The 15,518-nt window shown below is 52.7% G+C and overlaps 7 protein-coding genes across 7 annotated transcripts; 3 read left to right on the top strand and 4 right to left on the bottom strand.

Annotated features, from left to right (window-relative positions):
- Positions 1-534: 534 nt before the first annotated feature.
- On the top strand, positions 535-2,862 carry BJX67DRAFT_342209 (transcription factor domain-containing protein). The gene has a single exon (XM_071027996.1). It carries the CDS (start codon positions 810-812, stop codon positions 2,784-2,786), a length of 1,977 nt encoding a protein of 658 aa, XP_070890405.1. The 5' UTR covers positions 535-809; the 3' UTR covers positions 2,787-2,862.
- Positions 2,863-2,911: 49 nt separating this feature from the next.
- Positions 2,912-4,438, bottom strand: BJX67DRAFT_389050 (Clavaminate synthase-like protein; the record flags this gene model as incomplete). The annotated part of the gene is made up of 4 exons (XM_071034445.1): positions 2,912-3,277; positions 3,339-3,930; positions 3,996-4,121; positions 4,193-4,438. 4 exons carry the CDS (start codon positions 4,436-4,438, stop codon positions 3,033-3,035), a joined length of 1,209 nt encoding a protein of 402 aa, XP_070890404.1. The 3' UTR covers positions 2,912-3,032.
- A 681-nt stretch (positions 4,439-5,119) lies between these two features.
- BJX67DRAFT_377198 (RidA family protein) lies at positions 5,120-5,596 on the top strand (the record flags this gene model as incomplete). The annotated part of the gene is made up of 2 exons (XM_071032047.1): positions 5,120-5,311; positions 5,372-5,596. The coding sequence occupies 2 exons, from the start codon at positions 5,120-5,122 to the stop codon at positions 5,594-5,596; spliced, it is 417 nt and encodes a 138-aa protein (XP_070890403.1).
- A 341-nt stretch (positions 5,597-5,937) lies between these two features.
- On the bottom strand, positions 5,938-7,211 carry BJX67DRAFT_342207 (HpcH/HpaI aldolase family protein). The gene has a single exon (XM_071027995.1). The coding sequence runs from the start codon at positions 6,883-6,885 to the stop codon at positions 6,073-6,075; it is 813 nt and encodes a 270-aa protein (XP_070890402.1). The 5' UTR covers positions 6,886-7,211; the 3' UTR covers positions 5,938-6,072.
- A 144-nt stretch (positions 7,212-7,355) lies between these two features.
- Positions 7,356-9,710, top strand: BJX67DRAFT_342205 (major facilitator superfamily domain-containing protein). The gene has a single exon (XM_071027994.1). It carries the CDS (start codon positions 7,736-7,738, stop codon positions 9,251-9,253), a length of 1,518 nt encoding a protein of 505 aa, XP_070890401.1. The 5' UTR covers positions 7,356-7,735; the 3' UTR covers positions 9,254-9,710.
- A 221-nt stretch (positions 9,711-9,931) lies between these two features.
- Positions 9,932-10,811, bottom strand: BJX67DRAFT_369627 (SDR family NAD(P)-dependent oxidoreductase; the record flags this gene model as incomplete). Its single annotated transcript, XM_071030788.1, has 3 exons — positions 9,932-10,187; positions 10,252-10,686; positions 10,756-10,811. The coding sequence occupies 3 exons, from the start codon at positions 10,809-10,811 to the stop codon at positions 9,932-9,934; spliced, it is 747 nt and encodes a 248-aa protein (XP_070890400.1).
- A 1,104-nt stretch (positions 10,812-11,915) lies between these two features.
- On the bottom strand, positions 11,916-12,454 carry BJX67DRAFT_342204 (uncharacterized protein; the record flags this gene model as incomplete). The annotated part of the gene is made up of 1 exon (XM_071027993.1): positions 11,916-12,454. One exon carries the CDS (start codon positions 12,449-12,451, stop codon positions 11,978-11,980), a length of 474 nt encoding a protein of 157 aa, XP_070890399.1. The 3' UTR covers positions 11,916-11,977.
- Positions 12,455-15,518: the final 3,064 nt, after the last annotated feature.

Genomic DNA, 15,518 nt, shown 5'->3' with positions numbered 1-15,518 from the left:
AACTCTATAGTTAATTAATTTATGATTTGCCGCTGGCAGAAGGAAGGAAGGTTTACAAGGTTGATACAGGAACCTGACCCCCATATGTCCTCTGTATATTTTACATCTCTTTCAAACACAAGATCTCTTCTTGAAGTCGACCTGACTGTCGTGTGCTCTTCTCTACAAGCGGTGTATTAACTCGTCCACTGTAGCTAAAAATTTTTTATAACTATCCTTGTAAAACCGGATATCTGAGAGCTGCCTTCCATTGATCGGTCCCGGTATTCAATAAAGTGTTAAAATACTACAAGCTGCATCCGCGAGATCTCTATTTTCGTCTTCCTTTCCGCCGGCACCGGACTACTTGCTCCTCCCGCGAACCGGACAACAGCCACGTTTGTCATCTTGCCCATGGGCCTTGATAAGTTGGCGCCCTATCATTCGTGCGCGTACTCCACTTTGACCCACAAGTCCCATCCGAGAGGAGATAGTAGCCACCGAGCATGGACGAGAGCATGTTTATAACTTCAAGTCATTCATCCCCAAGACGAACAAAAGCTATTCTACTGGTGCTGGAATGCAACTCAATACCGAGTGTGTCTTCCAATCTTCTATACTCCGTACTCCATATTCCAACACCCCCGCGCGCAAAGGCGCTCACTAATTGGTAGTTGGTGTGGGGCAATTCTGCGGGGAAAGTCCAACCCTGGGCCCCGGGGGTGCGACTGTACTCCGAGGAATCTCTTGATCTTCCTGTACCGTTTTCTCCTCCTAACTACCATCACATCATAAACCCCCGGAGCGATAAAGAGTAACAGTCGACTACCATGACCGTCTCGACGGCCCCGCAAGGAGACCAGCGTCATCGGCCATTTCAATGTGCTATCTGCCAGGCACGGTTCAGTCGAGGCGAGAATCTCAAACGCCATACCGCCATACACAACCGGATCCATAACAAAGAGATGCTGTCTTGCCCGATATGCTCGGTAACCTTTTCCCGTGTGGATCTGAGAAATCGTCATATGAAGAGGAAGCATTCCGAGCCGGGCGACCAACAACCGACTCTCATGCAGCCAGAGCGTCGGACTGCCGTTCAAAACAGCGACCACCAGACGGAGCCGGCCTACTCTGCAGGCGCCTTGTCACCCTGTGGGAGAGGTTTTAGGGGGCTGTGCCAATCACAGCCAGGAGATCATGGAATCTTATACTCATCTGGTGATTCGCATGCCATTGACAGAATTGTCGAGAGTGCGAGTAACCTCGAGCGAAACTTACTTTCGGAGACCTCTTTACTGAGCAGTTCCCAGACGTTGGAGGAACCACATTTTCGATTTACTGGAGCGACCCGATCAGAATCCAATGGGCCCTCTTTCGCCAATCTCAACATGCCCCTCGATATGACGCTGTGGGGGTCTGGTCCTACTCCGCCTCAATCCAAATCATCCTTATCCCCTGGTCAAATCCAACGAGGGTGTGATCTCTTCTTTGCGCACGTGTCACCTTTTCTGCCCATTATACACAAACCGACATTCGACGTTGCGCAGGCAGTGCCTCAGTTGATCCTTAGCATGCTTTCGCTGGGCTACCAGTATGGCGAGGATCCCGATTCTGGAGGAACCGAAAGGTCGGGTTCAAACTTGTCCAGGCACTGCTTCCAGCAAGCGCGTGCCTTGATTGCCTCGGAAGAAACTAGGGAGGACGATTTATCCTACAACTTCGCTTCTGTTCAGTCCTATCTACTTCTCCAAATCTGCGCCATGATGTATCTCTGTGGCCCCGATTCCGCTCATGGGCTGAAGATGCACCCCAACATGATATCCCTCTGCAGAGCCAGCGGCATCACACAGCCCCCGGAGACGGAGGCTTCGACAGCTACGGATCTGGATTCGCTGTGGCGAGAGTTTGCCAGAGTCGAGTCTCACAAGCGAACGGTCTTCGCCGTCCATCAGATCGATGCCCTGTGGTATCAGTTTCTGTCCATTCCTCGCTCAATATCACACCTGGAGATTAAGCACGACTTGCCGTGCCCGGAGGATCACTGGGCAGCTTCTTCATCCGCCGAATGGGCCCATCGGCGCCTAATCTCCAAAAATTCCAGGGATTCCGTCCAATATGGGGATGCAATTCGATGCCTTCTGTCCCCCGACTCTGATTTGAGCGCTCTTCCTAGTTTTGACCCCTACGGCGCCATCAATCTGACGCATTTCTTGATCTCCAGTGCCCGCGAAATATCGGGCTGGTCCACAATGACGGGCATGCTGAGTATGGAAAGGTCTGGATGCTTGAAGACTTCGCTCCTCACCCTTCTCCCTTTTATATACCCCGAGGGGGAGACCCCACGGTCGGCAAATGCGGTGACGTGTATGGCTACCTGGCAAACAGCTATGCTCGAGCTCCAGTTGTGGTCGCCTTCGCACATCGGCGGTATTGTTGGCGGAACAATGGACGCCATGTTGAGTCAATTGACTACTCAGGCACCGACATATGACTTTCTATTCAATGTGGACACCGTCCAAGCCATTGAACCGCACGTCCAGTGGTTCCTCCGGTACCTTGATGAGCTGCTCTTGCCGGACTCCGAGGCTCCATGGATTGCCCTCTATGCGTACAGGGCGTTCCTGATTGCCTGGCAGCTTGTCTGCGGTGGCACTGCGGGTGTGATGCAAGTCGTCGGGGTGGCAGATGGAGATATCGCGGGAGCAGTTGCTTGGGCGAGGAAAGTATTTGGGCGCAGACGTCGATGGAAACTCGGCCAGCTAATCCTTTCATGTTTACATGACCTTGAGACTTGTCACGGCAAATGAGTTTATACGGTTATTACATATATTCTTTCATGTAAAATTTAAGGTCTACTGTATCAATGTGACAAGTTTGGTCGGATACCCTCCATCTACCCGCCAGCTCTCCCCGCGCTTGAAAGTCTATTACGGCTGGATACCTAGAAGATTTATTGATTCATACCATATGCAAATTCCAAAGCCAAACTTCCCATGTCCCTAGCAGTGGAAGATCCGGGACTCTCTCTCTCTCGCCTGAAACCCAGGCCAATTCTAGACCGGAAGCACGACTTTGACGCCCATGTATTCTCGCTGGTGCACGACCTTGCCATCGATAATCGTCTGGTGGACCCCCACGCGATTATGGGTTGTATCCGTAGGGTCGGTACATGTGGCAATCTGAATCTCTCTCCATTGCTGGTTGGTCGGCACAAGACGTCCCTCGTCGGTTAGCCCCTTGAACTCCCTGTATACGCCCTGTTCTTCAACGCAGCCTTCTCGTTGGATAAGCGGCGACTCTAGGAGAACGGTCAGTCATCAGTCCTTATCCCGGTTGTGCTCTTCCGTCATTCAACTCACCAAAAGCTGGCGACATGCGCAGATCGCCCACAGAGCTGTTGAAAAGCACCAAGGACAGACGTTCCTCGTTCAACTGGTCGGCTGGCGGCCGGAAGACCCGATGCCGAGTAGCCTTAAAGTGACCCCCCGAGACAATCTCCAGAGTATCGCCGATGTTAATCACCAAGGCCCCGGGCTTGTAAGGGACGTAGTACCAGTTCTCGTCCCGACCCCAGATTTGAAGACAAGAGATTGGCACCGAAAATAGAAGCGTCGTGAGCCCAAAGTCTGTATGACCATGCATTCGAAGACCCTTGGATGCCTCCTGGGTCTCTTTCTTGACGGGTCGGAACAATGCATGGCGGAAGTAGCCCTCGCCCGTTGGGCTGCCGTGGGATTGGACCTTCTCCCACAGATAATCGTCCGGCAGCTCGAGCACACGGGAGAACAAGGTGAGCAGCCGTCTGTTTACGGATTTGGTGAGATAGTTAGCAAAAGCTTCAATCTCGTCCATGAAGGGGTGGAGGCATTTGGGGGTGCGGTGCTCGATGTCTTGCCACTCAGCAGTGTACCAGTTGAACTGCTCGATACCATCGGGGGTTCCACGGCGGCGCTAACCGCAAACGCAGACCTTGGGATCAGCCATTTGCTACCTTCGGTCCACCTGCTGGAGCATACCTTGAAGCCGTACGGGTGTTTATATCCCGCCCATTTACCGCTGTCTGGTTGGAACAACAGGCGCTCTTTGTCTTGGTCACTCATGTTATTGAATAGGTACTGCGCAAGGGCAAACTGGCGGTGGAGCTATCAGAGACCGACTCCGGTCAGTATTTCAGTGGCACGGGCAACCTGATAACGTATGTGCTTCTCCTTACCTGCTCTAGCGAAACGCCGTAGTTTTCCAAGAACAGAAATCCATCGTCGCGGATGGCAGTCTTCACCTGTTGGATGAGCTTGTCGACCACTGCCGGTTCTTCTGAATCCAGCAACGAGAGATCAATGGACTTGAGTTGAGCAAAGTTGTGCGTCTCCGCGGTTACCGGAGGGGGAACCCACTCCGGGACCTGTGGTTTACCAGGAAGATCGGCTGCAGGGGGATTAAAAGGCGCTGCAGGTGCCATACTGAATTGTTGATTCCAAATTTGTTTCCAACTGAATGTTTGAACTTCTGCACTGACTGATTTCTAAAGACTCTCTCGACTGCCGTTGGGGGGGGGGTTATATAATCCCTATTGAAGAAGTGAACCAGGAGCCAGCGGCCGGCTTATTGCACCTGCGTCGGGTATTCTCGTCTCATCTTCACACGACACTGCCATTCTCGATGGACAAGGGGGAGGAGCGCCGGATCCTGCCTCCGATCTTGCGCGCCTAGCTCCACCAGAGTAGCGGAAACGAAGGACGGGGATACGATTCCGGACCCCGGTCCTTGGCCTGATGATCCGACCTGGCCCCTCCTCCTCTCAAAGGGCTCCTCCTCCCCCGGTAGGAGTGCCAGCAACCAAGATGCGGGTTCGAAATCTGCGGATCTATGACATTGGGGAGGAGCTCCTCCCAAGTGCGGCTGCGGAGATCACCTAACGACCTGAGTCGTCACACTTCAGGTGACCAAAGAACACTCGAGCTCCTCCATGGTGGGACGATGGCCTGCAACCAGCTCATGGATGGGGTATGGGTGTCGCGAGACAGCGCGACATGCCGATCAAGGGTATAACCATTTAAATGGCACCCTCCGGGCCGGATTCGCGTCTAACTGAGCACATCTATCGTCTCCCTCACTGGTCAGGAAACCCCAACTCCCCAATATGTCGCGCCAACTGATTTCGAGCGAGAAATTCCCCCCCAAGCCTCACAATTGTCAGTACACCTTCCTTCATCCCGGCCCAGACCATGGACTAACGTACGGGGATCGGTGTCTGGTAGGCCCTGCCACCAAGGTTCCGGGTCTTGTGTTCTGTGCGGGCCAAACGGCCACTGGAGAAATCAAGCAAGCTACGGTAGGTCCAGCCATCGAAGCGAATTCCTGGGGACAGGCTGACCAATGGGCTTGTCAATAGAGGACCGTCCTCCAGAACCTGAAGGCGGTTCTCGAGCTGTCCGGATCCTCCCTGGAGCAGGTTGTGAAATACAACGTTTATCTGGCGGACATGAAGGACTTTGCGGCGATGAATGAGGTTTACATCGATTTCCTACCCAAGCCTATGCCGTCCCGATCTTGTTTGCAAGCCGTTCCTCCCGGCGAGGGGACGGTGATTGAGATTGAGTGCATTGCCCAGGTCTAAGGGACAGATTGAATTAAAAATGAAATATACAAAATTGCAGGCCTTTCTCGCAAACCTGGCCGTGGTTGACCTTATACAGATCTATGTATGTATGTACGTGTGTAACAAGGCTCCCCACTGCGGACTACTTCCTCGAGCTCAATTTACTCTCTACCGATCCCTATGGGATGGCGAACTTTGGATTCTCAAGACACAGGTCCACTTCCATGTTCGTGGGGAAATTTTTCTTTTTTTTTTTTTTGGTGCGACTGCCTCGAAAAATCGAGCCTCGAGCACGGCTGACACGCTGGGGGCTTGGGCGGAGGCCGCTGGGACATCAGTGACTGGAGGCATCCCAAGACAAGTGTCGAATATAGCTATGCGTTAATTGGTGGGCTAGTTCCAAGCATGGATTTCTTTTCATAAGATGTCCGGTGTGCTCTGAAAGGTTATGATGTCAAGGATCATCCAGCCTGCAATCTACCTCCTCCAATTCCTCATGACCGGGCAACCGCCAGCTCTGCGATATACCAGTTCTGAATGGCCTTGGTGTCTCCGGTCATGGAAACCATATCATATCTCTTCCGTCCTTCCTTGCTGGCGGCCCCGTCATTCGTCATTCGGCCACACCACTTGCCATGCTTCCTGGCCGCCGCAATAATCTTATCGACCGCCGCGACGAATTCTGGCTCGTCTCCGCGCGCAGGAGTATATCCAAGCAGGGACTGCGCGAGGTCATTCGGCCCAATGAACAGTAAATCCACTCCCGGGACGGCGGCAATCTCGTCGACATTCTCCACCCCGGCCTTCGTTTCGATCTGGAGCATGGTGATGATGGTCTCGTTGGCGCTCTTCATATACTCGGGTGTTGTCAAGCCATGGGCAATAGCCGGAAACGCGGAGCCTTGACCGCGCAGGCCTTGTGGGGGAAACTTGGCGGATGCCACGACCTGCCGTGCTTCGTCGGCGTTGTTCACTTGAGGCACCATGATGCCATGGGCGCCCGTATCCAGTGCACGCTTCAGAATATCATGGGCCGGCCCTCGCACGCGGATGACTGGTGAAATGCCGAGGGAAGCAATTGCAGAGACGGAATTATGCATCGCATCGTCGCCAATATGGCCATGTTCGGCGTCTACCACAATGCCATCGAGGCCCGTCAACGACACGATCTGGGCCATCCGGACGGAAGGAATCGCCATAAAAGTTAAGACTGGGAATTCGCCGGCCCGGAGCTTATTGAGAAGCCTCAGCCGAGGATTCTGGACGGTCGTCGTTTGGGGTGTCGGGTCGCTCATTGTCCTGGTCATTCTGGTTTTGTCCTGCACAAAAGCACCTAATAAGATCTGGAAGCGAGGTCTAATATGTTCGGCGCTGAACACTTCACTCTTGGGGCTCCCAGCCCGCCGGCTCGCTCATGCATGCACCCCCACCGCACCCGACACCGTCGAATTGGTCCCGCTCCGCTCGCGGGAGGAGCTCCTCCGTTCCATCATGGACTTCTCTTTCTTCCAGCGGGGAAGAGAGTGCGTAACTCCTCCTTTTCGAGCTAAAATAAAACCCTCCCTGTTCCATACGAGTTGTGCCGAACGTCTCCGCCTGACCGTTGGTCTGGCCTGCTGAGAGGGGAGGATCCATGTCTATGTGTCTCAAACTCAGTAGCTATACTAACTAATTAACTAGTCAGCCGCAGATCCACTAAATAGGAAGGCGGTCGTTTGAGTGCCCCGTTCGCCTGTCATCCTCGCGTTCTTTCGGCTCGTCGACCTCCGCTCGGAGAAGCTCCTCCCAGCTCAGAGTGCCCACGCATTCAACATACCATATGCCCCCGGATTTTGACCAGAGAGTCGGGTATCCAAAATCAACGCTGATTAGTCCGAGATAATGTTTATCCATGTGCTCCTCCCTTGTATCTCGAATCTCCATGATGGATCCACTAGCATCGACAGATCAATGAACCACAGCCTGTTGGCAGAAGACGATTCAGGCGTGGTCGGCTGATACCAGAGATCGGGATCCCCAGTGGGATAGCCGGGCAAGAGAAGGGCCCTCGTCTTCTTATACAGGGCTTCCCCGGAGAGGAGCGCTTCTGGAGTGCAGGATCCTCAGTCCGAATTGAGCAAGTCACCGTCACCCGCCTATTATCGGCGCTTTGTCACGATGGAAGAAGTCAAGAAAGATCCCGCATACACGGTCGCTGATGAGAATGGATCATCGGCAGAGGGACAAGTGGATGTGACCAGCACGGCCCACGGTCGATTCCCGCAGTGTCTTAGGGGCCTCAGTGACGAGGAAATTGCGCAGCTCAGTCGGACGCTCGTTCGAAAGATCGACCTGCTCGTCCTTCCGACAATTGGGATCCTCTATATTCTGAATTACATCGACCGGCAGAACCTGGCCTCGGCAAAGCTTCAGGGGATCACCGACGACCTGAACATGACGACCGAGCAGTTTGCGACGGCGATCAGCATCTTGTTTGTGGGCTATCTTCCCTTTCAGATCCCCAGCAACCTGATCATGACCAAAATCCATCGCCCGGGGATATATATCTGTGCTGCAGTGGCGTTGTGGGGCTGTATCTCGGCGGCAACGGCCGCCGTCCAAAACTATGCGTCCCTCCTCGCAGTGCGGGCGATTCTGGGAGCCGCGGAAGCCGTGTTCTTCCCGGGTGCGATCTATTACCTATCTGCCTGGTACACAAAGGCAGAGCTGGGGAAGCGTATTGCGGGCCTATACATTGCGCAACAAGTGGGTAATGCCTTCGGAGGTCTTTTCGCCGCGGCGATCTTACAGCTCGACGGGGTACATGGGATCCGTGGCTGGCGATGGCTTTTTATCATCGAGGGCGCCGCGACGGTTGGCATTGGCGTCATCTGTGCCTGTATCATGCCCGAGTTCCCTCATAACAGTCGCATTCTCTCGCCGGAACAGCGAGCTTTGGCGGTATGGCGCATCGAATCCGAGTCCGGTGCCGCCGAAGGCACGGAGAAGGAAAGTACGCTGCGCGGTTTTGCGAAGGCCCTATCGGACCCGAAGCTGATTCTTCTGATTCTCTGCAACATGTTCTCGCAGGTCCAGGGATCTATCGCGAATTATTTCCCAACGCTCGTGGCCTCCTTGAACTTCTCCCACACTATCAGCTTGCTCCTGACGGCGCCACCGTATATTCTCGCTGGCGCTGTCTATTACGGCATTATGTATTACTCCGATCGCAAGAACACCGCCTACCCGATCATTCTGGCGTGCATCTCGATCTCGGTGATCATGTACATTATCCCGATGGCCACCCTCGATGTGGGTGCGCGGTATTTTTCGATGGTTATGCTCCCATTTGCCTCCGTGGGCCCGCAGCTTCTCCTCTACAAGACCATCAATCTTCATCTTGCGCGCCCGGTCTCCAAACGCGCTGCTGCCTCTGCGCTAGTCAATGCGATTGGAGGTACGTCCAATATCTGGGCATCTTATCTATACTATGCGCCGCCTCAGTTCTATGCGGCATTCGGAACTCTTATGGCCTCTGCGCTTTTGCTGGGAGTGACCATCACTGTCTATCGCTGGTTGGTTTTGCGCGAGAACAAGCGCCTTGATTCGGACGATCCGGTCCAGATTGCAAAGGCCGTCAAGGGTGGTGTGACTGAGGAGATGGTGCAGCTCAACTGGCGGTATGAAATGTACTAAGAATGTGGATGCTCTAATCTCTTTAATGCGAGATCCTCGTTTTGTGAATTGTTTCCTCCCAAACCGCATCTCTGGTGTATGTAAACACGATTACACTCCCTGTTATCTCACGAAAATTTTTTGTTACACACTCGAGAGTTCGGCTCTGATGTACGTATACAATTTGGATCCTGAGCAAACAGAAGGGGGCAAAACATCCTGGAAATGGATGATTAAAATTTACTATATGAAAGCGAGGAATGGAAATCAGCGTGATATAGGAGTAGGGCGAAGAACCGGGGCAGCAGAAGCCTTCCAGCGTGCTCATTGTCATTTGCATTACTTTGATCGGGACTGTCATCTACCCAGAGCAGTTTGTTCACCATATAATGGACGACTCAATGCGGCCGGGACGGAAGCTTGTAAATCTCTTAGGTTAGAAAATGGAAGCAAGGCGAGTTCGTAATGACTATGACCCATCTCACGCTCAGTACGATCCATTATCTAGTAGGAATACTACTATTGCAACAACGAGCGTATTATCCCTACCATCAATCAATACTTTATTCCAAGGCATAGAGCCCCCGTATCTCACTTAGGTGATTGAAATACTACCTTGACCTCGTCATTTGTCTCCACCTCACTCAAAACAGCCATGCGGCAAGCGTGATTACGAAAGACTTGATCCTAAACATTCGCCTATTTTAACCCTCCTGCCAGCAGTAGGCTCTGTCCCGTCATATATCCCGTCTGCACCAACATTGTGACCACGTTCGCAGTCTCCTCGGGCGAACCCAGCCGACGGAGTGGAATATTTCCCGCCACATCCGCCATTTCCTTGGTGGACGGGACCATGCCCGTATCACCAATCATGGCCGGCGCAACATCGTTGACACTGACGTTGTACTCAGCGAGACGGGCCGAGAGGTTTTTCTCATCAAGCCGCTCAGTCCGCCTTTGGAGGCCGCGTAGTCTAGAAATCCCTTTAGCACGGTCGAGCGCCAGCCAAAGGATGTCACTCACGACACCCATTGATTCCTCCTCCGTACGCCGCGATCGAAGACATGAAGACGATGCGTCCCCATCGCTGACTCTTCATATGGTCCACCACGCCTTTAACGAGGAGAAAGGACGCGCGGAGGTTGACATGTAGCATATAATCAAATTCCTCGAGCGAGATGTCCCACACGTTGGGCACCCGTTCCCCATAGCCCGCGTTCGAAATTAGAATATCGGGCCGCTGACCATGCTGGGCGTCTATCTGCTGGAACATGGCCTCGATTTGATCGGGGGAGCCGACATCGACCGGGTGGATGGATATGCGCAGCTTATTTGTCGCATCTTTCGACTGCAGGTCCGCCACGAGGTCATTTATCGACGACAGGTTGGTCGAGTAGGTTAAGGCGAGGTTAGCCCCAAGTTGCCCGAGCTGGTGCGCACATGCTGCTCCTATACTAATTGTGGCTTTTCAGATCACTCGAACTGGCTTTGTTTCTTTGGCAATATTATCAGGATAAGCTTACCCTCCTGATGCTCCTGTTATCAGGGCGAGGCGACCGCGGATATTATTGTGTAACATTTTTCCCCCCCTTTCTGCAGAAGAACGTTGGATGCACGTCGAAGACACTAGGATTGGCGCCCAAAGTCTAACGCTTTACCGTCTTGGTGCGTCGTCTAGATATCCAGGAGTGTATAGTCGGCGATTGATCGAAATAGGAGCAGGACAAATTGCCGATGTGGTCCGTAGTACGGATTAAGCAGTCAGCGTGTTTGCCGTTATCATCAGAAGCCGCCCGGGAGGAGCTCCTCCAGGGCGGGAAGCTATCGTGATGTATGTGAAAACCTAAATACAACGCAGGAGGATAAGCGGACTAACTCCCACACCACTCTGGGGCCGTACCGTGCGGAAGTGAATACCCCGCCAATTTATTGCTGTCTGGTTGGAAAAGAAAAAGTTGGAAACGAAAAAATATCGTCTCATTCAAATCGTTACTTTAATTCAGACGCATGATTCACGTCCACATTTTCCCTTGTCCAGATCATTCCCGCTCTTCTCGTTCCGCTCATCCTTCTTCGGCTTCATTGTATTAGCCAAAGTAATCGTAGATCAATAGAATCCATGTGCTTATGTCACTGTGTCTCTGAAAACATGTGACAATAAAACACAAGTGAACTAATCAACAACCACCCATGACGAGCACGAGATTCCTTACTGTGGGTTCATGCTGAACATGGTATAACCTGGAAGTGTCTAAGAGGTTCCAGTTGGATGACAAGAAGTTGCATTCCACCGGGTCATTGGTACGGGATTGGAGCATACGAAGTAGTTAGAGTCTACGGGTATATGCATGAGTGTTGGCGATCTCCCTACACGGCTGTGCTTGACCAGAATGATATCACGCAGGCCGTGATCATCAAACCTGTAGTTAACTAACTAACTAACCGAGAAGCATGATGTAAGACAGTACAGCTCTTCCAGTTGCAACCGATCGTGCCCTTGTCAGAGCGGTACCCAGAACTAGAGTGCCGCATATCCTCTCCTACCAGAATTGGAGTGCGGCACCGTAGTGCTCAAGCTGCAGCTGTGTCTGGTCGGTGACCATCAATCTCGGCTTCAAGGCTATCCGTTGCTGGGGTGGGGCAAATTCACGTTGCCTTGAGCACTGGGGCTTTCATAAAATTCCTAGCCTTCCATTGTCAAGACATCTTTTATATATTGACCCCCTGCCGCAGGACGGAGTAATACTAGCCTCCGTTCTGAGCAAGCAGCTGAGCTATAGACTGGCGCCGAAGAACCTGCGCGAGATATACGAGGGTACCCTCGCCATCAGAGCTAGGCTTCATTCCAGCCGCCAGATATTGCCGTACCATATCCTCGCGTCCTAGTAAAATTGCCAAGTGCAACGCATTTGCCTTGAACTGGACCTTTATATCGGCCTGGATACTCATTCCCGTGCTGACTGCGCATTGCAAATCAAGCTGAGCGTGGCACATCAAACCAAGGTCCGGTTTATACCGGAGTAATTGCTGTATCACTGGCTCGGCTCCACGCAAGGTTGCCAGGTGTAACGGGCTCAGGTCACCCTGGATCTTGACCTCCCCTCGGACATTGATTTTGGCGTCAAACTGACCAGTGGTGGAAATGGTAGCCGGGCACAGGCCATTCACGTCTGCCCCACACCTAAGTAAGGCCTCTGTTGCATCTCGATCACTTCGCATAACAGCGATATGCAAAGGGGTGACCTGTCCTTCAATATTCGCAACTCCGGTAATCTCCTTGTTGCTATCGTGAACCTGAAAGTTTAGCCCAATATTAACCTGGCACATTGGATCGACGTGAGCTCCGTACTCGAGCAGGATACGGAGCACTGGAGACGATTTTCTGATGGCAGCCAGATGCAGCGCTGTGATATGCCCTGATAGTTTCACGTTTGTCTCTACCTGCGTATGAGAATCCATCTCGAGACTTGCACTGCAGCACGTGTTAATATCGGCTCCACACGTAATGAGACACTGCACCATTTTTTGATCATTCCTCATAGTTGCTAGGTGCAATGCTGTAAGCTCTCCCTGGACTGATTTGAGCTCCTTCTTGATCTTCTTACCATCAGCGGGCTTCTTGGGATTAAAGGGCACATATACGTGGCACTTGGCGTTTACGTCCGCACCGCCGCCCAGCAGTCGTTGAGCAATGGCTTCATCTCGAACAAACGTTGCTAGATGCAGCGCCGTGAATTCGGCTTGTATCTCCGCATCGACCCGGTCGGAGGCCTGGGCCTTGACGAGCCCCTTCGCATTGACATCAGCGATACCCACAAGCAGTCTATCAACTACAGCCCGATCGCCACTGACGGCAGCCAAATGCAGCGCCGTGAGCTCGCCCTTTATATGAATGTTGGCATAGGCCTTAAAGTCGACGTCGACACAGCACTTGGAATTGATATCCGCACCATAACCCTGTAGAAATGCAACTGCGGGCTCACTACCTCGTAAAGCTGCCAGGTGTAACGCGGTGAATTCGATGTGCGCCTCGGCTCCGCGGAACTTATTTCCATCCCACAGGGCATCCGCGCGGAACTTGGCATCAACCACAGCTGCACTCTGCAGGAGCTGCGATACAACCTGACCCTGTCTTGCGTATGCGGCCAGATGGAGCGCTGTTAACTCCATTTGAAATCTAGCCGTACCCCTCTTGTCCCTCCAGTCCACACTGGAATAGCACTTCTCATCCACCGCCGCGCCGTTCTTCAGCAGTAATTCCACGACAGGAGTATGGCCGTAGAGTGCGGCAAGGTGAAGTGCTGTGAGCTCTGTCTGAATAGTCCCGATGTTTGCGCGACACTTTCCACCGGCGACGGCTCCTTTCTCTAGGAGTAGCTGTACGATTCTAGCATGTCCTGATAAAGCCGCTAGGTGTAGAGCAGTAAGGTTGGCCTGCGTTTCCACCCGGCCTTTCATTGTGATCGCAGCCCGGCATTCTGCGTGAACACTTGCTCCAGCTTCGTCGAGTAGGAGCCGGATAACGGTCTCGTGCCCACATACATCCCCACAACGAAGTGCGGTTAGTTCATCCTGCACTGCTAAAAGTAGTCGAGTGAGAGCTAGCGGCTTGTCCTCCATCCTGAGCAGGTGTACAGTGGATGGGGGATTTGCCTCTTGTCCAGAGATCCAGCTCCACCTACTCATGGCTCCCACCTTGGTATTGTTTGTTGTTATTGTTGCGGTGGATGTGGTGGATGAGGTGGTTATCGTCGCAGCCGCCTCCATCCCCTCTAAGAAGAATACCCCCTTAACCGTGCTATGAACATCGAGGATGGCGCTCCGCAGCGTTGGTGTCAACTCTTCTTGGGCTGCGGATATCAGGAATGCCAACGCTGGCGGTTCTTCTAGCAAATTTAGTACCCTCGGATTCATGATATCGTGTCTCTTCATGGACGCCCAATGCAGAGCGGTCCACCCATCCTGATCTGTTGCGTGAGCTCTGGCTCGATTCTGGAGAAGGAGCTTCACCACGGCTACGTGGCCCTGTCCCGCTGCACAGTGGAGCGCGCGGACTCCATCTCTATCCCTCGTATTCGCGCTGGTATGTTGGAGGAGCAGGTGCACAAGCGCATCGCTCCCTTGCCAAGACGCCGCATGGAGTGCCGTCCAAGCGACTTCATCCCTCAGACTAGGGTTTGCGTCCTGGCTCAGAAGACACTGGGCGGTATCGACGTGTCCATTTGACGCCGCTAGGTGCAGGGGTGTCTGACCACTGCGGTCCTTCAGGTTAAAATTCGATTTCCTCTTGAGAAGAAGACGCACGGTGGACGCGTGTCCCTTCCAGGCTGCAAAGTGTAGGGCGGTCCATCCTCGTTTACGATCGACTAAATGCATATCGGCCCGTTTGGAGAGAAGAATTTCTACGGCGGCTTCATAGCCGCCCTCGGATGCTCTGTGAAGAGCTGTGCGCCCGTCAGAGTCAGTCTTATTTACCTTGGTCTTCTTGAGAAGCGGCGGGAGTATGTAGACCAGGCCGAAGGATGCAGCAATCTGCAAACCGGTCACATCTCTAGTGAAGCTTTGGCTGTATCCCGGATCTCGGGATTCCGGAATCTGGACTACCTGGTTGGCAGCGGAGAGCTTTTTGTCGTGTTTCAGAAAGCGCAAAGCCATTTCCTCTAGCTGGCTGTGGTTTGAGGCGTCCCGACAGTGATCTCCCCAGTGCTGTGCCGCATACTCGAGGAAGACGTACTTGCGTAGCCTCGCTTCCAATGTTTTATCGGATCGACAAGGGCCCTTTTCAAACGTATCCAGGCAAAGATATGTCAAACATGCATTGGCAATCATGACTTCCACGTTGCGTATCCAAGTTGGCAAGTGTTTGAGATTCTCAAAATACCTCCGCGTTGTATGGTGCATTAGCTGGACGGTATCACGCCTCCTGTTGATCACGACCAGACCACAACAACAGGATACTACGTCTTCTAAGTCATCTATGATGTAGCTTCTTTTTATTTCCCGCCAGTCGGATCGGATTGCGAGGGCGTGTCGAAGTTCCCGGCTCGTTAGCGATCGTTTCGCATAGATGACCCAGGATAGCACTCGATATGCTTGCTCCTTTCTTTGCTGACTTTGGCAGGCTATTCTTTCAATGAGACGTTCATAGACGGTGGATATCTTGTCTGGGCTTTTAGACAGCCTCTCGAGAGCGTCTTGCATATGACCGTGGGATTGTTCATCTTGGATGGAGTCTAAAAATGGAATCGCCAGAACAAACCTGCAATCATTACTCGGATTTAGTAAG

This window comes from Aspergillus lucknowensis (genome assembly GCF_044049455.1).
Source record: "Aspergillus lucknowensis strain CBS 449.75 chromosome Unknown BJX67scaffold_3, whole genome shotgun sequence".
NCBI classification, from domain to species: Eukaryota; Fungi; Ascomycota; class Eurotiomycetes; order Eurotiales; family Aspergillaceae; genus Aspergillus; species Aspergillus lucknowensis.
The sequence above is the reverse complement of the archived record's forward strand: the minus strand, read 5'-3'. Positions and strand labels throughout refer to the sequence as shown.